The 20,642-nt window shown below is 36.6% G+C and overlaps 1 protein-coding gene across 1 annotated transcript in view; it reads right to left on the bottom strand.

Annotated features, from left to right (window-relative positions):
- The window catches only part of lrp1bb (low density lipoprotein receptor-related protein 1Bb), a 126,044-nt gene that overhangs the window by 12,240 nt on the left and 93,162 nt on the right, over positions 1–20,642 (bottom strand). The window contains exons 53-69 of the mRNA XM_067603669.1: positions 18,069–18,185; positions 16,844–16,956; positions 14,536–14,668; positions 13,682–13,788; positions 13,315–13,447; positions 12,753–12,875; positions 12,457–12,579; positions 10,710–10,853; positions 10,286–10,420; positions 9,296–9,415; positions 8,855–9,096; positions 8,221–8,444; positions 7,029–7,135; positions 5,857–5,973; positions 5,440–5,613; positions 3,508–3,633; positions 2,943–3,107 (exon numbers count right to left, since the gene is read on the bottom strand). Coding sequence (XP_067459770.1) covers positions 2,943–3,107; positions 3,508–3,633; positions 5,440–5,613; positions 5,857–5,973; positions 7,029–7,135; positions 8,221–8,444; positions 8,855–9,096; positions 9,296–9,415; positions 10,286–10,420; positions 10,710–10,853; positions 12,457–12,579; positions 12,753–12,875; positions 13,315–13,447; positions 13,682–13,788; positions 14,536–14,668; positions 16,844–16,956; positions 18,069–18,185 — 2,403 coding nt within the window. The remainder of the gene's footprint in view (positions 1–2,942; positions 3,108–3,507; positions 3,634–5,439; positions 5,614–5,856; positions 5,974–7,028; positions 7,136–8,220; positions 8,445–8,854; positions 9,097–9,295; positions 9,416–10,285; positions 10,421–10,709; positions 10,854–12,456; positions 12,580–12,752; positions 12,876–13,314; positions 13,448–13,681; positions 13,789–14,535; positions 14,669–16,843; positions 16,957–18,068; positions 18,186–20,642) is intronic.

The following is a 20,642-nucleotide window of genomic DNA, read 5'->3' as shown; positions in this document are numbered from 1 at the left end:
AGATTTTCAAGATGCAAAGGGCAACCACTGTCAGAAAAAAGGGAAGACTGCCTACATCAGTCTCTGGGTCTGATGATGACATGAGTACACCACTTGTACATCACTCAGCTCTGTCATTTTTATTGGCGCTGATGTTCCCAGGCTCTCATTAGTAGTTCATTAGTAAACACAGGAGCATGTACATAATGAAACAACAATACTTCCGCACTGAGGTTAGACATCAAACACACTTCAAACTCTCTTCACTGTACCCCATTAAAGGCATGGTGAAGTCAATTATAATGTATAAAAACATAAAAATGTTAGAAGTGACCTGAAATATAGCAAAGAAGTGACCTGAAATAAAGTTAGAGGCTATGTTAGATGGACAAATTGTGTAAAGATCTTAGGCTCCACAGGGGGCTAAGAACATAAGTAAATAAGTATGGTCTTTATGGTATAATGTACTCCATGTATATTTCTTGCTTAGTTTAACTAAGAAGTTATTTACATGCCAATGAAAATAGACTGAGGACAAAGGTCATGTACTGTGAAACTACTCTCTAAAAAGTGTTATTGCTTATAAAACAAAACAAAAAAAACCCAACCTAAAAATATTGCAGGATGAGATTGTGTATTTCATTCGTACCACACATTGAAAGTAAGTTGTAGCTTAATTGAATACTGAATTGTAAATAAATCCTGTAGACAAGTAATGTATAGCCCCTAATTCCAATTCTTGTTAGAAACACACTTTCTGAATGTTATTATTATCAAGGACGAGTTTACTTATTTTAATGCAGGGGGGGTAGTACTTATTTTTGTTCATAATAAAATAAGTATTATTTGTGGTCAGTTGACCCACTCGACCTCTCTCTGGCATTATGAACCAACACCTTTTTTATAAGACTTTTTCTTTTTGCTAATTTGTGTTTATTGGGTAGCATTTTTGATATAAACTCCAGATATTACACATATTTTTCTTCAAAGTATAGAATAAGAAAGATCTATGCTCCTCACCGTGGGCACCTGGTTATATTTTAAAATGGGGGAACAAACTTGGAAAGATACATAGGGTTAGGGCTCACTGCTGCTCAGGGCTGCTGTTGTGCTGTGCTGCTTTGTCTTATCTGTCCCTGCGCTGTCAGTGTCTTCTATTCGCGCCACAACGTTATCAGTTATGAATTTGTTTTTCACTGCGTGACAAAATGGACATGTGGTGTGAAAGCGTGGTAAAAGTGTCAATTGAATGGGTCTCACGGTCAGTGCTTGAGACTTGGCAGCCCTGCATGCTACAAAGATTTTTTGCCCATTTATGTTATAAAACAAGAAGATTTGTCAGTAGCAGACGTCACGGACACATAAGAGCAGAAATTCAGTGGAACCTTGTGGTTTTTATATATATATATAGAACTCAGAAATGTACAGCCTCTAATTGATTGTGAGGTTGCCTTCATTCATCACTCAATCATTTACACCAATATTCTTTTGCTTTGAAGACATATGCTCAATGCAGCGAAACCTCTTCCTTTATGAGAAACAACTGCCAAGCATGAATGAAACAAAATGCGCTGTGTCCCCCGCAACACAATAAATATCACAACACTTTCATTTTCTTCTCTGCCGTTCACCATAAATAGGAATACAATTCATCAGCCAGTGTAGCATGTTGGGCTTAGCTGGTGAATGAAACACAAACTAAGATTGATTGTTACCAATAGGAGCTCTGCCTTCTCTTATTCAGTCCTGAAGCCCTACTGCAGTGATCCCACAGCAAGTAACATGATTCCTATGCTATCTTGACAGACAGACTCCACCTCGTTTAACGAGCAGCAGTGATTATTCTGGCTTCTTTTTTATGCCATGTAGAGCTGTTTTAAACATCTAAACCAAATTTGAAAAAAGATATCAACACTGACTTTTTTTTTTTTTTTTAAATATCAGTTTGCTTCCTGTTGAGCAGACGCATTTCCCAAAGGCAAATTTTATTCTATGATTCTGAAAGACCAGTGGAGAGTGAAAGATAGCCTATTTGAAGGAATAAACGTTTAATCAAACAATTTGCAACACAAATCAAAAACCCACCTTTTTATCTCCCCAACTATTCAGTCCAACTACTATGACTCCCTCAAACCGAAACACACTGCTCAGTTTTTATTTACTGGATGTCATTCAATGATCTTTAATAAATCCAAACCCCTTGAATAAGATTCTGCTATTATAAACCATTTATGTGGGAATACAAGCCACACTTCCTGTAACAGGGCAATTACTGTGGTGAATCTTTATTTTTAATAACAAATGGAAATGGAGATGTTGTGGGTAATTGCTTTGATTGAGGGATGATGCACGGGCTTGTAAATCAAGGATAGCACTTTTAATAGGGTTGTACATCCTGATTCAATTCCAGCACTGACATCTCAGCATGATATACATTCATGGAATTGTGGGGTAGAACTGTTTGTTCCAGAAATCATAAAAGCATGAAAGTAGACCTTGAATTTAGAGAAGGCTATTTGAGGCTTGTTCTCCAGGAACATCAATGACAAAAACTGCCCAGCTGGCAGATGTTACATTTAGAGCTTAAGTGAGGAAGACATAGAGGTTTAAAAGAAGAAAAATGTGGTTGAATGCCATCATGCACTGGGTCAATGTGCAAGAGGAAATGGGAAGAAATTGAAAATATGTGTTTGTGGCAGTGGTAGCTTGGTTTGACCAAAGCATTCTCTATAGTGAGACTGAACACAAGAACCATCTATTCATGGATACTAGATGCTTATGTTTTAAGTGATCACCCATTATTGACAAACAAAGGTCAATATAAACATGAACCAACAGGGGTCTGACACAAAACAGGAACAACTGTGAAATATAATGCAATTTCTGCAATCCTGCAAGAAGACAGGAAGGAATCATGCTGCAAACAGTGTTTGACTATACAGTATATTGTGAAGCAGACTTACCAAGGGGTGAGCCCATGCAGGTGCCTCCATTTAGGCAATAGTCTGTACAGTGGTTGACCTCACAGCGCTCCCCTGAAAAGTCAGGCCAGCAGTAGCACCTCCAGTCTCCTTTCTCATTGGCTAAGCAGCGGCCTCCATTCTCGCAGGGGGGACGGCATAGTTCACCTTCACAACAGCAAAGCTTATCACTTACTGTGCTGCAGTGTGTAGCAGTCAATCACAACAAATGGTGCTGTGCTGCTTATGCCATAAAACAACAACCAAGGAGGCAGAGATCTGGATTTTCAAGTAGGTAAAAAACAGCACCTGACTGACCATGGACTGCATGCAGGTGGTGAACTCTGGTGACAGCTATGAAAAACTATGGATGTCAGCTCAAATTTAATTATGGCACTGTATATTTACAAGTTCTCATTCTCTGATTATCTCAGGATAAGTAAAGGATTTTCATCTAAGCCACATTGCTCCCTTTATTATAGCCGTGGTTAATCCGCTCACTTACATGGCTAATCATAAAACAACAAGCCACCTAAATTGTGGCATTAAAATCAAAGAGTAGGCCTACCTGAGATGTTAACATCGCTACAGCTGCCATTGACCAGTACCTTTCCCTCTGGACAGGTACATCTGGCACCCGTTGGGTTGAGCAAACACATGAAATCACAAGACATTCTCAGGCATGGATTTGACGCTGTGGAGAAAGTTAAAAAAAAAAAAGTCATTATATTTGGTTGTGAAAAATGTATTTGTTCTATCTCAGAGCAAAGCTATTTATTTCAAGTGTTTTAATTTCTGTTTTGAAGGATGTTATTTTCTTGAAGTCGAGAGAAGCACAAGGCTAAAACATATGAATAACTTCACACAGGCCTCATCTCCAGATTAAATAATCAAGGATTGTAGAATGTGTCAAGAATTTCTTGTTGTCTAATTGATTAGCAGCACTTTGAAGTGCTCTTCATGCTACTGCCTTCAATGGGCAGACAACCACAAAGGTGTTTGTACTATGTTCAATACTGATAATCAGCATGTGAAAGCTATGAGAGGGGTCTGGCAAAAACCATGTGAAAATTAATGTTTGAATTTAACATGAGACATCTAACAGAGCGCTAAAGAGGCCAACCTGAGCCCTAACTGCAGGAGCATAAGACAAACATTTGTAAATTATTTAAAGTTATAATTATGACACCATATGCCAAACACAGAGAAACAGCCACGAGCAGTGATTTGCAAATGTGATTTAAATAAAGATTTCTTTTTAATGAAATACAATTATTTTTATCTATTGTATTACACTCTATTTGCACTATACTGTACCTATATAATAAAATTATCTGATTTCTTACACAACTTATGAAAGTGAAAGACCAAAATAAATCTAAATGCTTGGTAGGCTTTTGCTGAAGATATCAAGCCTTCATGTCACAGATTTTTGCAAGATGTGTGTATCTTCTGCCCACAGACTACACACTACATGCTACACACTACACGGCAGGTCTAATGAGTCTCTGGGGAATGGAACAGCTGCCCTTTAAGTGAAAAACTGACCAAGACTGAGCTGACTGATGCTCTATAACCATTAACTCCAGAGATGTAACACATAACTGGAGCTGTTCAAACACAATACATGAAGAAAGTGGGAGGAGTTGGGAGAAGAAAAAAAAAAAGTTTCCTGTGAAACATGTTTTTTTTTTAATGTTACACACTTGAAAATGTGGCATGTTTCAAAGAGAGCTTCAATCAGCCTTATTTTGAGTAGGCTTGTACTCTTTAGGTATTATTTAACCAAGAGGTGTTATTTAACAGATGTTAAGCATATTGCATTATTAATAATGTTATATGTATGTAAGGGTGGACAGGTGTGCATGTTATTGCATGGTAAGAAATACGATTAATAAGTGTATTTCATTTTTAAGACTTTAAAGGACCAGTGTGTAGGTTTTAGTGGCATCTGGCAGTGAGGTTGCAGATTGCAACCAACTGAATATCCCCCCACTTGTTCTCAAGGTACATCTACAGGAAGTGTGTTGAATTAAGGTTACATGTCTTATATGACTATTTTGTTCATTCCTGATATATAACTTGTGCAGAAGTATATAAATAAGATGCCATACATGAAAGATGAAAGATACATAAGTACATATGAAAGAAAATACATTTTGAACTTATCTTTAATGATGCTTAAGAAATGATAATGATAAAAAATATAACTAACTCCACAAGTAAAAATGTAACAAAAACAATATTTCCAAGAAAACAAAAAGTGAAACTAAAACTATGAACATGCATTAAGAAAGTTAACAAAAACTAAACTGTAATATACAGTATACAAAAAATCCAAATCTAAATAATATCAAAAAATTGTAAAAAAAAAAAAAGTGTAGAACCATAATCATCCTGTTTGGGACTTCGGCCAGTTTTGTTATCTCTATAATTTGTCTCTAGAGAACAATTACACATATCATAAATACCTGTTACTTAAAACTTTAAGACAACTTACCATCTTGTTGTTTGTAACGGTGGGAGATCAAAACATTAGTGGGCTTCTCCACACCCAAATTGAAATATTCCACCGACTGTTTGCCGTACTTGTGAATCTTGAAGACCTCATGTTTTAGTCCAGTTCCATAGATGTAGTCTTCAAATATATCAATTCTGTACGGTTGGGAGATTCCTGTAAATCCAGCAGAGAAAAGAAAATAACCCTTTATGTACACTCACAGCCTTGGGATAGAAGAAGCAAGAATGTGCAGTGTGGGCAGATTGATCTTAACACACTCTTTAGAAGCTTACCCCCGTGAGACATACAAACAGTGTTATTGTTGCAATTATTTGATAAAAAAGTTGAGGAACTCAAAGAGCATCATGAAAAGTATGTGTTTAAAAAGAGAAGTTGCAATTTGTTAGCTGGCATTACCGTGTCTATCACTGATTGTCACCAAAGGGTCTGAGCCATCCAATCTCATGCTCCCTATCTGTGAGAGCTCAGGATCAGCCCAGTACAAACGTTGGTTGAAATAATCAATGGCTAGCCCTGTGGGAGGATGAAGGAAAGAGATTTATCTACCTTACAAATAACAAAGAGATCATCACGGAATCCCTCAATGCAGGAGACCTTAAGGTCAGGACAGTTATATGTAGCAGATGTGGAGCAACCCCTTTTTGTTTCTATCTCCTCCTGGCTGTTTGCATTCAATATTCAATTTTCTTGTGTCAAAATCTTATTGTGCACTGCACTTTTGATGGAATGCCTACATTACAATTTCAAACCAGTGACTCACTTTTACTTTCTCCTAAAAGTCTGACTGGATAATTGAGCACCTGGCTGGGGCATTTAAATCGGTATGCGTTTTTCCACAGATGATGAATTCCTTTTTCTGTGACCAAGACAGAGCCTGGGTCCCTTGAATTAAAGGAGGCCAAAGCAGCTCTTCAAAACTAGATCAGCACTAAGTGTCTCCCTGTAGACAAACCAAGCCCTTCCAAGTGGCTGTAAAATATTCCATACCACATAAATTTCCTTGGTGGTGTTTTATTTATCTTTAGCTACCATATCAAAGCGTCTACTTTAAAGGTGAATATATTGGCAAGTTACTATGATAGCGCTGACTGAATATATAATATAGAGTGAATATGTAGTATGTGTTAAGATATGTGAATTCTCCATAGTTATACAATGCTATATGGGTCATAACGTACTCTATATTGGGGAGCCCAATGACACTTGCTCCTGTGGATACCATCCAGAACTGTAACAAATGCATCTAATATCGTTTAATGCAATGTACAATTTAGATTTACGATTTAATTTAAGATTTGAACAGAAAAGAGCTCATGTAAACATGGTGAAACGATGGAAATTTCAAAATATTCCACTAATGTTTTGCAAATGCTTTATGAGGAAGGAAATTCAACAAGATTATTCAACTTCAAGGATAGACACAATGAATTACAGTGAAAAACAGTGAATGTAAACATTACTTTGTTTTCAAGACAACTACACAGGGTACCTTTAACGTACCAAAGAAACAACAAGAAAGAAACATATTACACTATAAATAATTTGTGGGCTTTAAAAGAAATACCTACCGGTGGGTCTTCTGAGATTTTTCATTAAGAGCACTCTGCGTAAGGAGCCATCCATGGCAGACTCCTCTATGTGAGAGTGATCACCTATTACGCTCCAGTACATCATCCTGCAAGACACAAAGAGAAATACTGTATCTCCCTGACATCATCTCCTTGTAAAATATTGTAGACAGTATGCATAGAAATACACATCTCTATCTATATAGCCTAATAAATAAAAATACATGCATATTACATGCATATGACATGATCATGACCAATTGCGTCACAGCTACTTCATCACGTTTGGTCTTTCTCAGTACAGATTCTTATAAATCCTTCTGTACTTGGTGATGTGTGTCATGTAATATTGAATGGCTTAATGGAAAAGCAATTCCAACAACACTGAGAACAAATAATGCTCTTACATAATATCTGCCAACTGGTGACGCATTAGATGGCGATGTAGCTAATGAATACATGTGTAAAGCCTCGAGAGAGAGGTATCTGCCTCATGTGGATGTGACAACTTTATTGTTGTTGGAAGGGCCCCTTTGACGTGGCAAGGCCTAAGTAAAGTTAAGTAATGTGCAGTAACAGGTAATGTAACTGATTTTGCTACTTCCATAATTTTTTCTTTACATACTTTTTTAAAGAGAATTAATCAATACCTTATTGATTACATTTTCCAGTTAACATTACGTTATTTAAAACCGATCCTTGGACAAAGGTCCATATCTCGATGTTTTTGTCAATAACTGAATATGCATCATACTGTAGCTATCTTGATGACCAAAGGTGCCCTTCCAATAGCAAGGCATGCTTGTCACTTATGTTGAGTGATTGTTGATAAGAATTGGTTTTGGGGTGGTTAAAGATAGTTGGTGTCTCTCACACGAATCTATATGGTAAGGGGACACAACTGAATTTGTTCTGCCTATAGAATTTTTCTTCTTTTTAATTCCGTGCTAAACGCCAACGGATAAACATTCAATGTTATGAGACATAAAAAGATGCAATAAAAAATGACACTTAACATGAAATTGTGACTTAGCTGAAGTATTCTGACCAGAGGGAAGATAACAAATGACTGAAAAAATACAATGGATTAATGGATGAACAAACAAACAAAAAAAAGCCTGCCTACAAATATTTTCTAAAAATAAAACATCTATTGGGCATGTGTTTTACCAGTTCACACTACACAACTTACCCTCGGGCTGGGTTGACAGCAATAGCGTAAGGCTCTCCTGCTATGTCAGTGATCAAGCGAGTGCAATTTGGTCCCTTAAGCTGGCCCACATTTATGGAATATCGTAATTTAGTCCAGTGGGCTGTGTAATAGCTGAACCAGTGCATCCGTGAGTGATCAGTCCAATAAATATTGCCCGTGATCCAGTCAGCAGAAATATCTCTGGGTCGTCGAAAGTCTGAACACTGCAACCAATAACAGCCACAAAGTCAGGCGCTCTATTAAATGTTATTACATACAGTACATTCACATAAATGCGTGTAAAAATGAATAAAAGAAATAGCAAGGAGACATTGGGTACAATGCAGTCTATTATATGACACGGCTCACATGAAAGTTAATTATTTTCATTGTCTCATCTTGAATTGACAGACAACATGAGCAGTCATTGCATTTTACAGGCAGCTTTTATGTTAATCATTAATATAAAAGTTGAGTGCAAAAAACATGATTGACATTAAAGCTGGATTTTGAAAAAAAAAAAAAAGTTTTTTTTTTCTACCCATATTGTCTTAACCAGCAAATTGAGAAAGTATGCTATACACAGTACATTAAAAAATAGCAATTAACACACATCCAGCTTAGATATACTTACAATGTTTCTGACATTTGTTTTAGTTTGACTTCTTTCTAGAGTTTCTTTGTAAAAAATTCCACCAGGGTTAAATTGGGTAGCCCAGATAAACTTTTGGTGGTGAAACAAAGCATCCATCCCAATAATGCGAGCATTGTCCTCAATGTGAGTGAGCAGTTTGTGTCCATGGCTCTGGTTAAACGGATACACAAAACTTCGGATTTCAGTATCATTAGCTATGTAGAGCACTCGATCTTCTGGTCCTGCCCGGTGAGTTATCAATATGTAAAAAAGAAAACAAAAGAAAATTGGCTAAATTCCATTTCGGGTATTAGACAACAGTTTAGGCACAGCACATACAGTTTTATATTTTAGTTATCAATAGTTAATGACAGCATATTACCAACTTAGCAATTATGCAGAATACACAGGAATGTTTGATATTAAACTTTGGGATCATACCTTTTGCTATGCAGTTGCCATTGATCTCCTTATAATTTCTGTCACATGTGCACTTAAAAGATCCTTTAGTGTTTGTGCAATAATGAGGACATGTGTCAAACTGCAGACATTCATTTACCTCTGAAAAGAAAAGTAAGAACAATTTACTTGAGAAAAAGTTTGCTTAAGTAAAAGGTTGCTTTAGAAATGTGTCCGTGACTATAAAGGCTCCAAAGCATTTATTCATATTTTTATAAATCATCGATGAAACACTTAATACACATTCAGAGATGAAAGCGTATAAGCCAGAAATACAGTATGAGCCTTATGTATATTCTCTCCATAAGTGATGCCCTCGACTTGTGAAGAGGACATTATATGTACGCATTAAGTAACACTTTCTCCAATACACGACAAAAAGCCATTAACTGGGAAACAAGAACCAGGTCACAGGGTTGACAAAACAATAAAAGCTATTATCTCTTTAGACTAAATGACTGCAAGCAATATTCTTCATCTGAAATGTGTTAGTGCAGTAGAAGTAGACATAACAAGCAAACATGTCTCAAGGAGAGGGTGTGGGGGCGAGACATTTGGAAAGCAAATATCTAATAATTTTACAGTACTCCTAAAGTAAGTTATGGTATTTCTTACCAGTATTTCTTTTGATGACTTTAGCCAACTTTACCTTTCTTTTAATTTACCATGTAGCAACAAACATACAGTTGAAGCATATCAATAGTTAATAGCATTTTTGATATCAGTGTAATACTATAGGGACTGTCAGTCTCTGCGTCCTGTCCAGAGATTCTCCAGATCACAGATTTGTTACTGCCAGTTTACCGCAGTGAAATTAGAGGCCATAGTTTGGCATGTTTTGACAAGATCTGACAACTGATATAACCACATTATTTGTTTCTATTTAAACAATGTGGATTGCTAAACTCTGGCTTGGCTTTTTCTCTATTTCGCATCAGATGCATTTAATGCATAAAATTGATCACATACTACCTTCACATTGGTCTGTCTTTTGGTTCCTCTTGAAGCCAGGTTTGCACTGGCATACAGCATTAGCATTTGTCTGGTTGCAAATTGCATCCTCTCCACATGGGTTTGTTTTCTTTCCACATACATCTCCGCTGGAAACTACAAATAAAGACAGGACTTTGATTACATATCAGTCCTCTGCATCTTAGACACCTGCTGTGCTTTTCTTTTGATGTGCAAAAGCCAAGAGGACATCATCCTCTTTCATATAGTACACAACGCACCTCAAACATGGGCATACATATATTACCATAAATAACAAAACATCACATCTAAAATGAGGCGATTGCTGAGCTTCCTGATAGCATCATGGTGACATTCGGTACTTTTCATCTCTTCCGAATGCTTCTTTGATCTGTTTGCTTAAGTCAATTGGCGCTGTGCTTACAGGCCTTGCAGTCTTGCTCATCCGAGCCACCATCCCCGCAGTCACTGAAGAAGTCACACTGCAGCTGGATTGGGATACAGCGTCGGTTACTGCAGGTGAACTCTGTCTTCCCACAAGGCCGAGGTCTTCCAGCCACCACCTCTGCTTTAGTACACACAAAATCAGTTTAAAAGACAAGAACTCATAATCTATCTAATCCAGTACCGAATATTCAAGTGCAAATATGTAGCTTTCAGTTTCAAAAGATATTATAGCATAAGATGAAAATGTTGAAATTTAAGAAGTTAAATATTTGGTGATCTACTATCTACTCTACTATCTTATTACTTTCACTTTTCTTCAACTGCCTTTTAACTAAATGTGATACTCTTTTTCTTTTATATCCCAGATTACCTTTGTTATAGGCTGCAAAACAAATCCATTTGTAAACAAAATCACTTCTTTCTGATCCTTTTTAACTCACAGTCAACACTGAGTTTGTAATAGGTGCTACAATAAAGGACATCACAGAAACAGCTGTTTGCTAATTATCTAGCCTGCAAAATTGTCAAAGTACTTTGCATATTTTGTTTTTGGTCATCAGTTTACTTGAATTAATGACACAGTTGTCATCTTTCCTTGCAAAATATACAGACAAAGAATGGGAGTTTGACATCCACCCTGAGCACAAAGGAGTGAAGGAAGGGAAGGAACAGAATTAAGTGATCGAGAGGTGAACGGAGGGAATGATGGGATTAAGGTGAGATTGAGGGGATGGATGGACGGAAGAGGCATACAATGGAGGGAGGTAATGGAGTGAGGTAAGAGATTGATGGTTGTATCAATGGAATCAGAGAGGAAAAAGAGGGGAGGACAGAGAGAATGAAAGAGTGAAAGATGAATGATGTGATTTGTCGCTTCCTATTCGGCCTGCTCCGTGTTATCATTCACAGAAGGGGGACCATGTCAGGACACTATGATAAAAGGACCGGCAGCGGTTGTGCCTTCATATCATATCATATAATCATAGCATATCAGAGTAAAATAAAAAAAAAAAACACTCAAAAATCAATTCAAACCTAAACTATGTACACCAAATGTTTTACAATGAAACTAATAAACCTCACAGAGTGGCAGATACAACAAAACCTGCCCCCACTTTGTCAACAAAAACACGGGTGATTTGGTCAGTTCCACATCAAGAATCCTCTTCAACTTCAAGATTTACACATAACACACCATCAGAAAACCACTGGGCATGTTAATATCTACCAACCTGGTCAGCGTTTGACATTTTATACCAAAGGACACCACACATGGAATGAGAGGTCTAAAATATCTTTTTTCTTTTCTTGGATAAATTGACCTCTTCAACAGTTCGCAACTAATATATGGGGAAGATGTGATAAGGGGTCATAAATAAACACTGGTTCTTTTCAGGGGTCACACGCTACAAAGGTTGGGTTGGGTAATTTCCTGTCTGTATCAAAACACTCACAATGAACAGTGGTCATGGGATGCCAATTTCATTCCCATGCCTAATTAATGTTTTTGGCTGATAAGATTGCTGTATTTTCAATTAGAATGAAACAATATCTGCACCTCCACATGTCTAGGACAAGTGCATCTGGGGAGTTTGGTTATCTAATAATAGAAGTAAACTTCTGCACTCTGTTTAAAAAATAAAATAATAAAAAAAAATAAATAACAAAAAAAAAAAAACTTTTAGGTAACATTTTGCTTATTTAGTAGTTTTATTTATGCTCACCACACTCTTCCTCATCCGAGTTGTCACCACAGTCATCCACTTTGTTGCAGACTTGATCCGTGCGCAGACACACGTGATTATTTCTGCAACGGAATGGCCTTGTAGGAGGACAGGGAAGTTTTGCTGGAGATGAAAAGACACAAAAAGCTAATGGATATGTCTTTCAAAAAACTGCATGGAGTCTTGTATGAAAAGACAATGAAATATTCCCTCTTAGGAAAAAGAAAAGTAGTGCCATATAAAATATGCATCAATTGCCTTCAAAGGAAAGCCTTGTGAGTGACAATTCAACCCACCACACATGTCTATGTCTTCGTCGGAATTATCTCCACAATCGTCCTTGCCGTCACAGACCCACGTGTGGAGTTTGCATAAGGTGTTGTTGCAAATGAATTCATCAGCACGGCAGAAGAAAGCTCCTGCAATTACACAGATAAGTGATACTCTGCCCCATACTTTTAAGACTAACTTTGGTAGAAAAGTGCATTCAAGGTTGTAGAAGGTGTGACTCAAAGAACTGTACATGACAAGATTATAATGACTGATCATTTTGCATAATGGTCCTGACAGCCCTGGACCATTTTGCCTCACAAAAGTAAAGTCTAGAATCCATTTTTGTCTTCCATCTCATCTGAAATCTCTCATTCTTACCGTATTTGTATTTACCTTTGCCAAACATTGTCTTAACTTCCCTCGCCAATATTATGTCCCCTTTATAGTAAAGGCTGTTAAATGGTTTACATGACATATTTTCAGTGTAAAGATTTCAGATAGCAAGTGAGAATCTTTTTTTTTTACCTTCAGAGACCCAGAAAGCATTAACACACTCATGTACTGTAGGGTCACACTCACACCTACCTTGGCTGCAGTTTTCCTCATCACTGTGGTCCATGCAGTCTAAGACATCATCACAGCGCCAGCGCCGGGGGATACAGTGAGCACGATTCAGACACAGAAACTCATCTTCTCTACACTCCTTTACACAGCCAATCTGTCAGCATAGAAATACCACAAATCATCAAAACTGTCCCTTCTAGTGATGTCAGCTGCAATCAGAAAGAAAACACTGAATGATTCATGCTTTAACCTGGGTTTGCTTCATGACTGAACAAGCAGCTCCTCACCACTGAACTACTGCATGTTTAAAAGTTATACAATTTTTGGGAACAGAAAGGAAATGGTCAGAGGAAATGCAATACATTGAATCATGTGAAACTGTACTGACCTCATCTGAGCCATCCAGACAGTTGTCATGTCCATCACACCGCAGGCTGGCTGACACACACCCTCCACTGGCACACACATACTCGTTCACAGAGCATGAAGGGACTACTGGGTAAGGGCAAAGTATATCAGTCAGAAATTGGTCCCCCTTTTCTCACTTAGAAATCACTCAGGTGTGACCTTTTCAGTTTCTTTTTTATGAACGTGTGTAAAACTCCACATCACGGTAATGCTGGAGAGAGATTATTGTAACTTCTGACTCTTAAATACAGTATGGTGTTGTCCTGCAGGCCAGCAAGATCATACTGCATGTATTACCAGGTGCTGAACAAAGTACTTCACAGTACTTGGCCAGTAATGAACGATGGAACTCAACAGAGCAAATCAGTAGAACTAAGAGCACTTGTACTCCTCCACATAATTATCTTATATTTTATTATGGAACATTTTCTTTTCAAGGTCTGACAATTAGCATGGAAGTACACAGAAAAATTGGATTTCTGAAAACAAAATCATTCATTCAACTTACACTTACTTTACTGTGTACTGTATAGTATCTTAAGGTAAGGATGATAATACACAGAAAATTTCTTCAACCAAATTTGACTTTGATTTGAGTTTATGTGGTACAATAATAAGGCTAAAAAATATAATGGATTTGTCCATGCAATAAGGTCTACTTTCTTTTAAATGATAAAAATCACTGTATTGCATGAACTCAACTCTTAAGGAATAGGAAAAAATATTCCTGAGAATACAAAGTTTAGAAACAGGCAATGTTCTATGCACCAACTGGTGCTTGGAACTACTAATCAGTACTCAGACTCAGTCTTTTACAGACTATTAGCTTTGCACCTGTTCCCTGGCAGTTTTTCTCATCTTCTCCCATCTTACAATCTTCTTGGCCATCACACAGCCACTTTTGCGAGATGCATAGGTTGTTGTTACACCGAAACTGGTCATCTGCACAGCGTGCCTCGCAGCCTTTCTGTGAACCAATATAGTAAAAACATGACATAAATATATGGTAGAAGATCACTGTCATAATAAAATTATCATATATTGCATGGTTACTGGTAGAAAAAAACACTTCTAATCTGTGAAATATCTTGACTGGGCTCTGGAACCCCCCCTATCATGCAAACTTGCAAGTGCCACTCATAACTGCTATAAAATATATTCAAAACAAAGTTCATTTTTCACAATCTTCGGATTTCAGTGCTGGCAAATGTAAAATAGGTGAAGAAGCCCTTGTGGTTTCTGTGATGTACTGTGTCTCCTCTTTTAAAGCTCATTCAAACTGCTTTAGAATCCTGGGCCAGTAGTCTCTCAGAGAAAATGTTAATCTTCACTGTTTAAAAATCTGACAATGCCTCAGAGGTTTGCTCTTATTCTTGGAATTGAAAATCAACATCTTGCACTTTTGTACCCACTGACAAAACATAAAGAAATTGAACTTCATGACATGTTGGATTCAGTATGAATACAACCAAATGTTGTGAAGTAATTTTATACAGATTGACCACTACTACATAAATGAAGAAACTTGTTTCAATAGTTATAATGATTAGTCTATAAAATACAGATTTTTTGTGATTTTGAACAAAACAAGAAGAAATAATATAAAAACAGTAAAATCAAACATAAAACAAAGCATGTTCTAAATATATAAACTTGTTTTATATACTGTATGTTCTAAATACATAAACTTGTTCTATATACTGTATATTCTAAATATATAAACTTTCAAGTATCTCTGAAACTTGAAGAAATACTGTTATTTGCATCTGTTTATGCAAATAAAGATGTTCAGTCAAAAGTTTACTGTAGTGGAGTAAATATATTAAACTATTTCTACTTGAGTACAGGTCACAACTAAAATGTCTTACTGCAATTTTTTTTCACACTCAAGAAAATATTTGCTGTTTATAACATAATAATGGGGTGAGCAATCTACCCACATCATGCCCACTGTGAATAACTACATTTAATAATCACCGTTAATTATAAAGGCCATTGAATGGCAACTTGCTTTCCTGAAACTATTTGACTGCGCTGACCCAGAAAGCTGCCACTGGGGAGACTTATAATAAAGGGTTAATTAGGGTTGCGCTGCTTTGCATGGGGAGGGATTACATATAAAAATTGCTGTGCCAATGTTGAACAGAGCAATAAATTAACAAGAATAATGAATCGTAATAACAAGCCTTTGTCCTTGAATTATGCATTGCGCTGCATTATTATCACTGATGGGGCTTTTTGTAAGAAACCTACAAAAATCTCTTTACACCATGAGTTTAAGTTCATTTCTCAACATATTACGAGAATGTAAAATTACAATGGCAATTTGAAACTCTATAAATTAAGATTAAGATTCAACAAAACAAACAGTCTTTGTTTGTTTTGTTCATAAATATGCTTATGCTGAACAGCATAAGGGGATTTGGATTTCCAAAGGCAAATGAATATAGGTTATTTCATGGACTAATATACTTGAAGTTACAATAACTCATCACAGTGATATTTTCTGTCCAGCACTGTTTCGGAATGCAGCGACCATGACGAGGAGACTTGGATTGAGACAATTAATTGTGCCTAGAATATGATTATTTTCTTTTCAAGTGGCAAAATACCCATCCAATTTCACTTCCCCTTCCAATTGAGATATTTATTCTGTTCTTGTGCCGCAAGCTCAGACACTAACAGACATTTACAGGAGATTACAGACTAAATTACAGTATCCATATGTATAAACTGTATTTTTGAACTGTGCACATTGTAACTTAATATCCTTTAATGTCCTTTGTATGGTCTTCACAATATTACATTTTGTGTAAACTGACCTGTAATTGATATATTGGCTAGTACTGACTAATGATTTAATAGATCAGTTAGCACATGGTGATATAAGGAGAGTACATGATTTAGCATGATTTCTCATGATTATAATTGCATGATTATTCACATTAAGAAAGGCAATATGTCAGTAAAGGCAAAATGTCCAAAATGATGATTTATGATTTAAAAGGGTTCTTCTACTTTGAAGTGTGCAGTATTTCATTTTTTATTTAGCGTCTTGCTAATATCTGTGCCTCATTAACAGAACTAGTGTGAGTTCAGCTCCCTCTTTGATTTATAAGTAAGTGGTACACATATCTCAAACACTGGCCTCATCTGAATTATCCAAGCAGTCATAGTCCCCATCACAGCGAAATCGAGAGGAGATGCAGTCTCCGTTTGCACAGGCAAAGTCCTTGTGGTTGCAGGTGACTGGCTCTGAGTCGGGAAAAACACAAAAGACACAAATTCAAGCCAAAATGATTCATTTTCCAGCATTATACACAACAAACAGACATCCCCAGATACAGTTATTGGCCAAATGTTCTGTGTGTAGAATCACATGCTAATGCCTTGGCAAAACCATCGTTTTATATAATTAGAGTCATTTTGTATTAGAAGTGGAGAACACTGGCAAAGCTGATCAGCATGTAAATACATTCATTGCTCTGCTTGCAATTGAGGGGGCAACATACTCTCTGATACCAAAAATTGTGTAACTGCCATTTAGTGCAAGTCTGTCCCTAAGGACAATATTAGGACGCAGCTAAACAGCTGCATCAGATCCACTGTCTGGGCCCTCCCCTCGTTATCATGGATTGTTAGCTCACTCAGGGTGTATGTTATGAGCTGTGCTGCAACAGAGACTCACAGCAGGCATTGCAGCAAAATCTGATTTGCAGCCTCTCCACTGTCTGCTGGTCCACCTGCTTAATTCTTTGCCACCAAACACTTGACTGGCTTTTATTTGCATTTTAAGTGACATTAATAGGTATGGGGAATAAGCATCTAATAAATCATGTAAATTATGGATACTCAGCAAAAACACACAGACGGCCTGCACATACTTATATGATATACAGGCAAACAATCCCACTCAAACATGCAAGGACTTGAATGCACAAACAATATGAAATTTAACTAGGTGCAGTGTCACTTCATGTGAAAATAAAAAGTTTTCTTCTAAAAGATGATGATGAGTATCTAAACAAAAGGGAATATGTACTCAGTAAATTGCATGATATCAAGAGCTCAGGAGCCTGAGCCTCACATTATTCTCAGGGAAATAGCGCAGATAATAAGCTTGAAAGAGAAAGTTGAGGCTGGCTGACTTGATAGTTGAAAACATTACTAACAATGTATATAGAAGGTTGTGCGTGTGAGTGAGAATGAGAGAGAGAGAGGTGACAGGGTGGTTGTGGTGGTGGGAGGGGCAGTCAGGTGTCTTCAGAGAAGTCCAATTCTTCAATGCCTAAGAGCGTGTGGAACGTCAACAGTGTATATAAATGAACAAACTGAGCTGACAGAAAGTGAGCGAGTCAGGTACTCACTGCAGTTCTGCTCGTCTGAGTTGTCTCCACAGTCATTCTGGCTGTCACACCTCCAGTGGTCTGGGATGCAGTTGTTATTCTCGCAGCGGAATTCATGAGGTCCGCACGTCTTTTCATCTTTTTCATCAGGAGCAAACAAACACAAAGATGAAAATGGCTTCAAAGAGCATGAATATTAATGGTGTGCTAGCTATCATATTTTCTGGGTGTAATCATCATTTCCTCAGGGTTTCCCTGAGCAAGTCTGACACTGAGTTCAAAACACAGTATGCACTCCAGAGGCTAACACACCGTAAGATGAAATACCTGACCGTGCTACCAATCTACCTCAACAAAATTTGTGACATGAAGATGGCAAAATGAACTTTCTTCAAAAAGACATCTGAGAGGATTTTGGAAAACAACAAATACTGAAGTCTGATTTTGGCTTTGTTATATTCCAAACCCAAACTGTGTTTCTTTCTGTTCTGTCAGTGCTAACAAGTACCAACAGCAGTGAATTATTGATATTTTAAATGCCATGTCTTTCAGACTGTGACAGACTGCTCTGGATATCAGCACACAGCTTCTTTGTCATTAATGTAATTTATTTGATTACAGTAAGTAGTACGTTCAAAATTCCAAAATTCTTAATTGCTATTAAATAACAGAAATCTCATATTTTCTTTTTTAAAAAATATATAAGTGCAAATTGTGCAAGCGGGATTGTAAACAAGGTTCTCTGGTTTTGTCTCTTTGACGGTGCATGACTTATCCTCTCAACTTGAATGCCCTGAAACTTAAAGCTTATTGTTTGTTGTTTTACTGATTTTTTGATAACACTTTCTATGAAGCCCATGTCTATGATCCATTATAAGCATACTTATAATACGTTATAATCTGCGTATAGCGCAGTATAATTATAGTTATAAGCACTTATAAATATTCATAATGCTTTATAACAATAATCATGACACATTATGAAGCATTTCATAATGACTTGTAAGGTCAAGTATAATACTTCATAACTGCTGGCCACTTGTCATTTCATCAGTCGTTTTATTAGTCATTTTATAATGCATTATAATCACTTATCACTTACCAAGTCACTTTTGTTGATTATACGTTTACATAGTAAGTAAAGCAAAAAGCTACAGGTGTGATTTGAGTCAATTTAGTGTTTAGAGTGAGTTTTTTTTGAGGAAACGTTACATCAGTGAAATGTAAATGTCCATCATTCATGTTCATCACCAAAAATGTTGTGTCGAATTGGAGTACTCCATTCATTGTCTGTTATGACCTGTTAAACAGATAAATTAATTTTACAACGTTTTGTGTTGTTCTTGCAAAGATTTAATTATATTTTTTTTCACTTTACTTAAAGCAAACAATGACCATGTATAATGACTTATAACCAACTTGGAAGAAAGCATGTAGGAGAAACTATGGTGGCCACGAAACCTGCAAAAAACACAAAAGGCCCTCTCTAGAGCCAGTGTTTGGTTTGTCCATTTTGGGCTACTGTAGAAACATGGCGGTGCAACATGGTGGGCTCTGCGGAAGAGGACTGGCTCCCTATAGATATAAAGGGCTCATTTTAAGGTAACGAAAGCACAACGATTCTTATTTTCAGTTTATTATATACTAATTAAAACATACTTATGAATATTATATTCCGTTTCTGCCAAGTCCATTTTGCTAGATGCCACTAAATTCTACACACTGCATGTTTAAAGTACCTTTATAATGCATTGCAACAGTGATCATAATGTATAATGAAATGATTATAATGTGTTACAACTATGAGGATTATAATATACTATGATCCTTGCAAAAAAAAAATGTCTGTGAGTGACCAGCAATTATGAAGTATGATACTTGACCTCATAAGTAAGTATAAAATTCTTTATAATGTGTTATTATTATTGTTATGAAGCATTATGAATATTTCTGAGTGCTTATAACAATAACTATCCAGTGCTATAAGCAGATTATAACACATTATAGGTATGTTTATAATGCATTATAGATATGGATGTCATAGAAAGTGTTATCAATTTTTCCAAAAAAGAAAGAAATAGATTTTTAAAAATTTTGGTTGTACCTGTTTTTTCTTTGCCCAAGAACGCACAATTTTTAACATGTTCCTGCTGCAAGGCAACATTGATCACCACAGTTTAAAGTAAAACATGCTTGTGATGACAGCTTAGAAAATCTGTAGGTTTTAAAATGTGAAAGGAAAATGAGAGAAAACATATGTTGTGTTGATACAACCCAAATAATACAATTACTGAGATAATGAGCCTGTCTTGTACACAAGATATGAAAATTGCATTTGCATACCTTGAACACATAAACCAAAATTAAATTGGTCACCAGACTTGGGTCAGTCATTTGACAGATTGAGCATTCCAGTGTTAAACATTAATGGCCTGAGTTAGAATTATTCAATTCTAATGATTAGATTTTTCTTTTCCTCAAAAAGAACAGATGTTTTGATGTTTGCTCCAGCAATACTTCCTCAGGATGGGTTTTCAAAGTCAAACTGAGAGCTCCCTTTTAAAAAGTCATTTCAGTGCAGGCATCATCAGGGAT

Source organism: Thunnus thynnus, chromosome 11 (genome assembly GCF_963924715.1).
Source record: "Thunnus thynnus chromosome 11, fThuThy2.1, whole genome shotgun sequence".
NCBI lineage: Eukaryota > Metazoa > Chordata > Actinopteri > Scombriformes > Scombridae > Thunnus > Thunnus thynnus.
Note: the sequence above shows the minus strand (reverse complement) of the source record. Positions and strands in the feature narration are given on the sequence as shown.